Source organism: Syngnathus scovelli, chromosome 16 (assembly GCF_024217435.2).
Source record: "Syngnathus scovelli strain Florida chromosome 16, RoL_Ssco_1.2, whole genome shotgun sequence".
Lineage (NCBI taxonomy): Eukaryota > Metazoa > Chordata > Actinopteri > Syngnathiformes > Syngnathidae > Syngnathus > Syngnathus scovelli.
In genome coordinates this window covers 5,097,438-5,107,456 of record NC_090862.1, presented here as the reverse complement: position 1 = coordinate 5,107,456, position 10,019 = coordinate 5,097,438, and the positions used below count along the sequence as shown (strand labels likewise).

Sequence of the window (10,019 nt, the reverse complement as noted above, 5' to 3'; positions counted from 1 at the left end):
ACATTGTGCTGCTTTAATTCCTGATCACACAATGTATAGTAAGGGTATTTTTGTTTTAAAAAAATGACCATGTATAGTAAGGGTATAAAAAATATATCATGGGACTTTTTCCTAAAAAATAAAAAGGCCATGTGTACTAAGAAAATGAATTTATTGTACAATTTAAATAGACTTAACAAGCAATGTAGCATTAAGCATTCCTGTTATGCTCACTGGTCACATTTGATACATGTCTCTCTTCTGACAGAAAAATCATCTTTGATAATGTGGCCATTAAATGTATGTTCTATTTGTCACTGCAGAACCTGAAGATTTTAAAATTGCCTTTTATAACTACAATGATGTGACACTTTCTCAGGGGCCCGTGTTCCAGCTTTGTTATTGGCAACTGACAAACCATGAAGAGCGCCAAAAGAAGGCAATAAGTTAGTGCTGGGAAACTCAGTAAGACTTAATAGGACATTCATTTGGAGTCATTTCATCTGTTTGCATATTTTGAAATGGGCTGCGTTCACTGCTCTTGTGTTCCCCAAGAGATGTAGTCAGGCCTGGTGGCGGCGCTGTACTCGTCCACCAGCTGCTGCACCACCTCGCGTGAGTTGTCCAACTCATCGAAGTTGTCCTTGAAGATGTCCTCCTTGCGGAACTGCTCCAGAAAGGCCTCGCGCTTACGCAGCTTGTCGTACTGCCGGCACGTCCGCTCAAAGAGCTGCAAGAGGGCAACGTCACACTCAAGTCCATTGTGTAAGCATCTAGGTGTGACTTACGGAGGAGATGCTGGTGTGGTTGGCCATCATCAGGCCACTGACGCGGTGGGCGGACGGCAGGTACGGTGACTTCCTGGACAGCGCCACCTGAATGCTGGCGGGACCCCAGGGGATGAAACTGGCCAGTTTCCGCTCCCGGATCCTCTGGAGGCTTTTGTGTACCTGATGAAGAGATGTCCAGCTTCACAACAGCGCCATTTGAAATACTGACTTCCAAATGAAATGAAAAGTAAAGCCTTTACCTGAGTGGGATCCACTTCTCCCTGGATGATGTTGAGGATGGCGATGTAACAGTGGCTGGGCTGGCGTTCTCTTCCTGTGGACACCATCACGTTCTTGGGCTGAAGAAGCCTCCTCATCACATCCAGCACAGTGGTCTTCCTCACACTGGCCACCTGCCATGACATTAGTCTGTTAACCCTAACCCGCCCCTCACCCCAACCCGGCGGTCGGGTCCACTCACCGACTGGTCGGTGGTGAGCGGCGTGTAGCCCGTCATCAGGAAGTGGAGACGTGGCGTGGGGATGAGCGAGGCAATGAGGCCGATGAGGTCATTGTTCATGTATCCCGGGTAGCGCAGGGTAGTGGTGCTCGCTGACATGATGGTGGACACCTATCGTAGCCAAAGTGTGACAAATGCGTTCAACAATTGACCAAAAAAAGGACACCAAATGACATCTGAGTTGGAACATATGTCATTTTGTTTCCATTTTGACATCTCACATGCTTCTACGGATAATAGCGTAGTCTAAACACTCACTCACCAGCTGGTTGATTTGTGAGAAGGAAGGGTTCTGGATGTGCAGCCGGTCGGTGGCGATGCGATTCAGTGCTGTGTTGTCCAGCACCACCTGAAGAGTGAGCCAAACGCACAAAGGATGTGAGGACAACGGACTTGCAAACATTGTTGACGGTAGAAACAAAGAAGGCAGAAATGGACAGAAAAGAATTCCACACGAGCATGAGACCCAAAATGTAACATTTGCCTCACCACACAGTCGGCGTTCTGCGTGAGTCTCTTGAGAGTCAGCAGCGAGTTGTACGGCTGCACCACCACGTCGCTCATTTCGTGCTGATTGGGAAAGACCGAGTAGGTCTGTACCAGCTTCTTTGGGTACCTGATGAGAAAAATAGCAGCCTTATAACAACAGACGTATTTTTTATTTCTGATTTTGAAAATATATATATATGTGCTTTTGGACCTGTCGTTCAGCTTCTCCAGCAGGTAGGACCCCAGACCGGAACCCGTTCCCCCAGCGATGGAATGACACAGGACAAATCCCTGCCAGAAATAAGAGAGCTGGCAAAAAAACATGTGGACAAGCTTCCTCCCTAATACCTGCCTTCTACTCTGCCTTAGCTATTAGCACCACACTTAATACATACCGCGCAGTGCCAACATACACAAGCCCGTTGGGCCACACCTTCCTCACGCACGCATGCATGCACACACAAAATGATAGTTAGTGAGGCGGCAGCTAAAGAAAGCACACAAAAACAGCTAAGAGTAATCGTAGTTGTTGGAAATGTAAACAATCTTGCTGTTTTAACAGCTAGCCATTACAAAAAGGAAGTGTTTCGTATCTACCAATCTGCTGCTTGTGAAGTTTCAAGTACTTGCCTCCAGACTGTCACTCCCATCAGCCTCGCGGTCAATGATGTCAAAAATGTCCTCTTGGATTTTTTTCCCCTATAGAGAAAGAAAGAAAAAACACATTATATATTTCCTTAGGGCAATCTAAAGTATTTATGTCTTGATAACAGTACTCACCTGTGAGTACCCGCTGGCCCAGTTGTTTCCGGCCCCTCCGCCATGCTCGGACAGGTAGATATTCTCAGGGTTGTACAGGTTGGCGTAAGGAGAGTTAAGGATGGAGTGGATCACTCGAGGCTCCAGATCCAGGAGGACAGCGCGGGGGATGTAGTGCTCGTCATCAGCCTGTCGCAAACACAAAGTGCTTTATGGATGGGGTGTCCGGTGTATTATAATTTCTGGGCTCCAACAACAAAGATGTTTAAGACACATAAGATGTTAAAAGATGCATTGACTCCTTTATTAAGTGTTCAGTTAGCACCATAACCACTCATTTCAATGTGTCCACTGATACGTGATTGTTCTCTCCTCGGACGCCATCTGCTGGAGCATTGTGTCATTGCACAGTGGCAACATTTAAGTCTGCACACCTGCACAACATTCTGAGTGACGCATGCAAACATATTTGAAGCTAACACGACCATTTTAGATGTTCGATAGGCAGCGTGTACCTGATAGAAGAAAACATCCTTCCTGTCCGTTCCTTCGGTGGCAAACTCCTCGACGATGCCCTCTGGACTGATACCATGCTCTGCACATAGCTGCTTCCAAAACTCAAAGCCGACTGCAAGCAAAACACAGACGAGCAAATACGACATTTAATGCACGCAACAGGAACATGTGTGTAGTTTTGACACTAGATCTGACGTTTGGTACCGATGCAACGACATCTACTAGCCTTATGAGCGCTAAGTCATTGTAAACCTCTAAGGAAGCTAAAACCCAAATTGCAGCTTAGTGAAGCGATTGCATTAAGTCTTAATAGATTTAATGACAACATTTCGGTGACGTCAAAAGACGACAATAAGAGCACAACCGATCTCTGCAAGCTAACCGAGGGGACGTAACTGCTGTGAAGTAATGCAAGGTAAATACGCCGTGTTGTGGGTTTTTTGTACACGTACTTTGATTCCCGCACTGTCCAAGCTGTAACGTTATAATTTCCCGAGGCATCTTGAAGTCTTGGGCGGCGCTTTATTTGGCCGCCGTGCTAGCCGTTTATTTGTTTAGCTAGCGTGCTAGCTAGCCGTCGCTAGCTTGCTTCCCGCTTGGTGACGAATGTGATGCTTGAATGGCAACTTCTTCGTCTGCTCATTGGCTGAAATATAGGCCGACACTGCCCCGAGAGGCGAATGTCGCTATCACGCAAATCCTAATGACCTTTTTTTACGTGTAATAAATAACATTGAATACGCACAGTGGCTGTGCACAATATGATATACAGCTGACATGACTGCAATAACTTTGACCGACATTGAAAGCGACGATTTAGTTTTTTCACATTTCAGCTACAGCTCGAATGTCAGTGTGTTCACAAATTTTTATTTAAATTTTGCACAAATGTTGCCGTTCATAATAACAACGCAATGATAGTAAGTTTTATCACTTGTTATTTGTTCATCAATGTGGCGCTTTTTCAGTAAAAAAATAAAATAAGTGTACAAAATTCCTATTATAGTGAATGCAACATGCCACTTTTGTCCCAGTGCATTCCGATTGGACGGTAAAGGGCTCAGAAAAACAGACTACGCCATATTTGCAGTTCAACAGCGAGACCTACTCCATGCGAAAATGTACAAATAGTAAGTGTCAGCTCACTGTTCACACTTTTCACACTGGCTTCGATAACATTATGTCCTCTAATATCGCCGAACGGCTTCTCATTGTTACTTAACGGGTGATATCGCTCTTAAAATCCGCTCGCTTTTAGCAAGCCGATGTTCCGCAGGCGCTGCTTATCGTCTCCAAACATAACACGCGTTTTCCTCTAATTTGCACGTCAAGAGTTTCTTCTCTAACATTCGCGTTTGAAGACGGCTCAAACGGGTGCTATGGAAGACGTGGCTGCGGTAAACGTTGCCGGTGGCAAGTCGGGTTCCATTGCTACCGGCCTCCGGAGCCGACCGGTCTCCAGTGAGAGGGACGCTGAGGTGCGGGCGGTCCAAGCGGCGCTGCAGTCCCGATTGGGGCCCTCCGAGCCGCTGCTCACCTACCTGCAGTCGGTGCTGGTGTGGGAAAGACCCTTCCAATGTCTGCTGCTCTATGTGCTGGTCAACGTTGTGTTTTGGTGAGAGGACACATTCACTTTGTATGCATTGCAACTACTGTGTACCTTAACATTTTGTACACGTCCATTACGTTTTGATTGGGAGAGTCAATGCAAGAATATTAATAAATGCCATCGCAAGGCTGTAAATGAGAGTTATGCGAGTAATAATGTGATTATTATTGTGGTCATAGTTAGCAGTGGTGTAAGAACCACTTATTTTAAAACATGATAGATTCTAAATACTCATTGAAGTATATAACCAACCGTTCACACTCAATGTATGACTGAAAACTTTGCAAGACTACAGCAATGGTGGTGTGTGTGTGGTTTTGTTATTTGTTTGCTTCTTAATGTGTCTAAATCTAATTTTCCAGATCTTTGCACTGCAGATCACATGGTTAACCTCAATTGCAAGCTTTAATATGCCAGCAAATTCTTGGTCAGGTTAATCTCCCAGCTGTAGCTTTTGCATTGGTATTGATTAACAACCACAATAATAGTCATATTGTGATAAGGTCTCGAAGCAGAAATGATGGGCTTGTGTGTAAAAAAGTTCAGCATTGTGTTCGTAATAAGTCTTACATAACAGTCTTATATCATCGAGCGGACGTTGGAACAAGGGCCGTGTGTTGTTGCTGTTGACGAGCTGGCGTTCTCCTGCAGGTTCTTTGCGCTGACGTCTCTGCGTCTGTTGTTCCTGCTGGCGTCCGGCCTGGCCGTGGTGGTCTGCGTCGACATATGGAGGAACAAGATCTGGCCCAAGCTCAGAGGTACAAACATGTTTTCTTCTCTGCTAGCATAAAACTGAAGAGATAAGACAGCCCACCCCCCCCCGCCACGCTGGACTCAACAAGGGATTTGTGTGTCACCTCCAGCAGTTAAGCTCCCATTCTTGCTTGTAAACGTGCCCTCTCGTAGTGTTCTGATTCTGACATGCGGCAGACTGGTGCCAGGGAGATTAATCGGTCCTATTTTTGGATGGTAGGAAAAAAAATGTAACATCACCAACTGGATTCAGTGGTTGTTGTTTTCTTTTCTTTACAGTAAGAAACCAGGATGATTCTGAAAGCGAGAGGTTGGTCACTGCAGCGAAAATTTTGTTTTTCAAAATATTCATACGCATGAAATGTCGTTTAATGTTGCTTTCACGTGCAGTTGGGGCCTGGTACAGCCCGGCATCCTCAGCGTACCCGAGTTGTGCCACCACGTGGCCGAGGCCTGGGTCAGCGCTGTCGTGCTTGCGTCCAACCTGGCGCACTTCAAACGAGTCAACCCCGGCAGGGTGAGGACAATATGAGATTTGTGTTGCCTAAAAACCTTTTTAATTCAGCGTTAAAAATACATTTCCATTTTTCTATAATAAATCTGATATTATTTATTGTAATACAGATTCATTCACGAGAATATTTTTTATTCCAAAATGGCGACGTGTGCTTATGTGTTCCAGTTTTGCATCCTGACGAGCTGCCTCTTTTTCTCTTTGGCTGTGATTGGACGTTACGTTCCCGGGTTGTTGCTCTCCTACTCGGCTGGTGAGTCCTACCAAGTTCCCGTCGATGAAAAATTCACTTGTGTTGAAAAAGGATTGAGGGGAAGAAAACCTAAAAAGATAAGACAGCAAGGTGAAGGCAATCGGGGACATAGACAAATAGGTCAGATGTGATTAAACTCCTGACTTACTTGCGGTGATCCATGAGCCAGACTGCCTGGTTGATTCAATTATGGCTAATTTTGAAAAACGAAGTTTTAGTAAGAATTCTCTCTTTGTCTTGTCCAGTGATGCTGACCCTCCTGGCCCCTCTGGCGGCTTACCACAGGGTCTTTCAGCGTGTCTTTGTGAAGCTGGAGCCGGTCCTGCAGCGGCTGGACTTCAGCGTTTGCGGCTACATGATGTCCAAGCCGCTGGACAACCAGTGTGAGGAACGCCGTTTGTTTTTACACGCATCAACAGCTTTTTCAGGAAATAAAATTATTTTCTTTGCATGTCGTTTTTAGTCCTGCGCATGCCTCTGCACGGTGTCCTCTCAGCTGATGGCAGCGACAGCGAGGAGGAGCTGGCAGCCTTCTGTCCTACGGTCAGTAGGCGTCACAAAACATTGTTTTTAATCTATTAAAAACACAAATCAAATGGCAAAGTTTGCTTGACAGGCTTAAAGCATAGATCTGTTGTGTCTTCCAGTTTGACGACGGCGTCGTGGCAAAGGAACTCGCCATGACCGACTCGGAGCACTCCGACGCTGAGATTTCCTACACCGACAATGGGACATTTAACCTATCACGAGGCCAGACACCGCTGACCGAGGGCTCCGAGGGTGAGTTATTATTTTTCATCTTCCGCTCAGCACAAAATAACATGTATAGAAAATGGATCTATCTTACTGGCTGTGCTTTTGTCTTATTCAGATCTGGACCGACACAGTGATCCAGAGGAATCTTTTGCTCAGGATCTCCCGGACTTCCCTTCCATCAACCCAGACGCCACTTTGATGGACGACGACGACGACACCAGCATCGGGCTGCCCAGCCTGGCTCTGTCCGGGCTACAAAGTCCCCGCGCCTCTGTACTGGATGTCGACGCTCATCTGGACTCGGACCAGGAGGACCTAGACGCCGAAATGTCCCTCAGCGGCCTGCCGCCCGCCTCCGACTTCATGGGTGACATCGCCAGCACCATGATCCGGGCGGCGCTGGTCAGCTCCATGCAGCCTCGGCGACCCTCCGGCCAGCGCAGTCAAGCCTCCCGCAGGGCGGGAGCGCACCGCAGTTTTCGCAAGCAGTCCAGCTCGGAGCTGGACACGGACTTTGATGTGGAGGACTTTGAGATGCTGGATCAGTCCGAACTGAGCCAGATGGACCCCGTTGTAGAAGGGCAACGGAGAGAGAGTCAGGGCTCCAACTTTCTGTCCAGCCTGCTTGGTAAACCACAGTAAAAACAACAACCAAGTTCAACTTTTAATGAGCGTGTTGGCATTTTAGACAGTAGGTAAAATGTTCGTGTTCGATTCTTGCCCAGGTCAGCATCACTTTTGTTACTGACTATGTCATGGAACACCCAGTCGGATTGGTAAGATAATAATCACCAGCATTTTTTTAAATTTTTTTGGGGCTTTTGCCAAGTGTCAGTAGCAACTCACACCACTACACCACTGTCACACTCTTTCCCGCAGAGGTCTGGACAAGAGGGCTATCTAACCAACACGGGACTAAATTCGACATTCCTGTTTGAGCCGTGTTGCTTTCCCAGCAAGTTGTTTCTTCACAAGTTTTCAGCGTTATTATGCTGCTGTTTTTTACTCATTTGCTGTTCTCCAAAGTTGCACATCTTTATTTGGGAGACAATCTAATTTGACATCAAACTGTGCACTAGATGTTATTTTAACCGTGTGGTTATCCTCCACACAGGCAAAAATATTGCTCCCTCAAGTTTCTGTTACTTTGTGTGATTTTCTGTCGCATGATTTTTTTGTGCTGCCTAAACAAATTTGAGACTAATTGGACTTTCTCACCCTTTAAATGACACCATTTAAACAGCCCAATGTAAGTGAAAGTAATGCTGAGATTTTCTTTTTTTTCTTGAGAAATATACAAATGACAGTTTATAGGGTTACTTGAAGTAAACTATTATTGTGATAGTTTGGTTTGTAAAGTGGCGCATACATTTTGTGAGTATGCTGTGACTTTATGATGAAAAGATATGACTCGGTCATCCATACCAGACAGTTCAGTGAGCCACAGTTTAGAATTCTAGATAAAATGTGTGGTTTTCAGAAGAAAATCACATACTGCACAATGAAACAGCTGGATTCAAAATACAAAAAAAATAAAAGTGTGCTCAGTTGTGTATTTTACCCTCTGAAATCGTTTTTATATGTTTTGATGTGCAAATTATATTGAATAAACTTTTCAATTAATTGCTTGTTTTTTGTGTGAGAACGCTAAATTATACAATTATATATGCAATCTAATAAATATTGAAGCAATTAGATTGAAGGGGTTGAAATGGGGCCCCCCTGCTGCTCACGATCATTGGGACTTTTGGCACTCAGTGTAAGGCAGGGGTGTCCAAGTCCAGTCCTCCATGTTTTCCAAGTTTCCCTCGTTAAACACACCTGATTCAATGATCAGGCTCCTGCAGAACGTGAGGATCATTTGAATCAAGTGTGTTTAACGAGGGAAACTTGGAAAACATGGAGGAATGCGCCCCTCGAGGACTGGACTTGGACACCCCTGCCTTACACTGAGTACCAAAAGTCCCAATGATGGTGAGCAGCAGGGGGGGCCCCATTTCAACCCCTTACACTGAGTGCCAAGCAGGGAAGAAATGGGTACCATTGTTATAGTCACTGGTATGACTCGGCCGGGGTTTGAACCCACAACCTCCCAATCTCAGGGCGGACACTCTCCTCTTCGGCCACTGAGCTGGTAAACACTCGTATCGTAGTATAACACTTAGTCGTTTTTAAATAACGTGTATACCTATAAATATTGTTATCCACTGCAATTTCACATTAGATTGCTGGTTTGAAAATTGCTTTTAATATAATTATTATAGTTTCATCATAGAAAATTTGCAACACAGTTGCTCGTGTGACCATAAAACCATACATGTCGCATGTGCTGAGAGCAAGGCTTCCATAGGGTAGTGGTTAGCGCTCTGGGCTTTCACCCCAGCGACCCAGGTTCGAATCTCAGTGGGACCCAAAAACTTTTATCATAGAAAATTTGCAACACAGTTGCTCGTGTAACCATAAAACCATACATGTCGCATGCACTGAGAGCAAGGCTTCCATAGGGTAGTGGTTAGTGCTCTGGGCTTTCACCCCAGCGACCCAGGTTCGAATCCTAGGTAGGGACCCAAAAAATTAGGGGTAGGGTTAGGGGTTAGGATTAGAGGTAGGGTTAGGGTTAAAAGTGGGGGTAGAGGTGGGGTTAGGGGTAGGGTAAAGGTTAGGGCTAGAGGTGGGGTTAGGGTTAGAGCTAGGGTTAGGGTTAGAGGTGGGGGTGGGGTTAGAGGTGGGGGTAGGGTTAGAGGTGGAGTTAGAGGTGGGGGTTAGGGTTAGAGCTAGGGTTAGGGTTAGAGGTGGGGTTAGAGGTGGGGTTAGGGTTAGAGCTAGGGCTAGGGTTAGAGGTGGGGTTAGAGCTAGGGCTAGGGTTAGAGGTAGGGTTAGAGGTAGGGTTAGAGGTGGGGTTAGAGGTGGGGTTAGAGGTGGGGTTAGAGGTGGGGTTAGAGGTGGGGTTGGGGTTAGAGGTAGGGTTAGGGTTAGGGTTAGAGGTGGGGTTAGAGGTGGGGTTAGAGGTAGGGTTAGGGGTAGGGTTAGGGGTAGGGTTAGAGGTGGGGTTAGGGGTAGAGGTAGGGTTAGAGGTAGGGTTAGGGTTAGAGGTGGGGTTA

General features: G+C 46.1%; 2 protein-coding genes across 3 annotated transcripts; one reads left to right on the top strand and one right to left on the bottom strand.

Moving 5' to 3' along the window:
• Nucleotides 1–134: 134 nt before the first annotated feature.
• tubg1 (tubulin, gamma 1) lies at nt 135–3,673 on the bottom strand. The gene is made up of 11 exons (XM_049745555.2): nt 3,486–3,673; nt 3,033–3,145; nt 2,539–2,706; nt 2,389–2,457; nt 1,970–2,049; nt 1,759–1,885; nt 1,532–1,618; nt 1,231–1,380; nt 1,010–1,162; nt 768–929; nt 135–709 (listed from the first exon to the last, which is right to left on the bottom strand). Exons 1-11 carry the CDS (start codon nt 3,532–3,534, stop codon nt 512–514), a joined length of 1,356 nt encoding a protein of 451 aa, XP_049601512.1. The 5' UTR covers nt 3,535–3,673; the 3' UTR covers nt 135–511.
• retreg3 (reticulophagy regulator family member 3) lies at nt 3,139–8,541 on the top strand. 2 transcript variants are annotated; one of them, XM_049745520.1, is made up of 11 exons: nt 3,139–3,448; nt 4,068–4,163; nt 4,395–4,648; nt 5,294–5,400; nt 5,675–5,705; nt 5,786–5,912; nt 6,078–6,162; nt 6,408–6,545; nt 6,626–6,705; nt 6,810–6,942; nt 7,034–8,541. In XM_049745520.1, the coding sequence occupies exons 3-11, from the start codon at nt 4,413–4,415 to the stop codon at nt 7,558–7,560; spliced, it is 1,464 nt and encodes a 487-aa protein (XP_049601477.1). In that variant the 5' UTR covers nt 3,139–3,448; nt 4,068–4,163; nt 4,395–4,412; the 3' UTR covers nt 7,561–8,541. The 2 variants fall into 2 exon arrangements, with proteins under 2 accessions (XP_049601477.1, XP_049601476.1); XM_049745519.1 differs by having other exon boundaries at nt 4,366–4,648.
• The last annotated feature ends 1,478 nt before the right edge of the window (nt 8,542–10,019 follow it).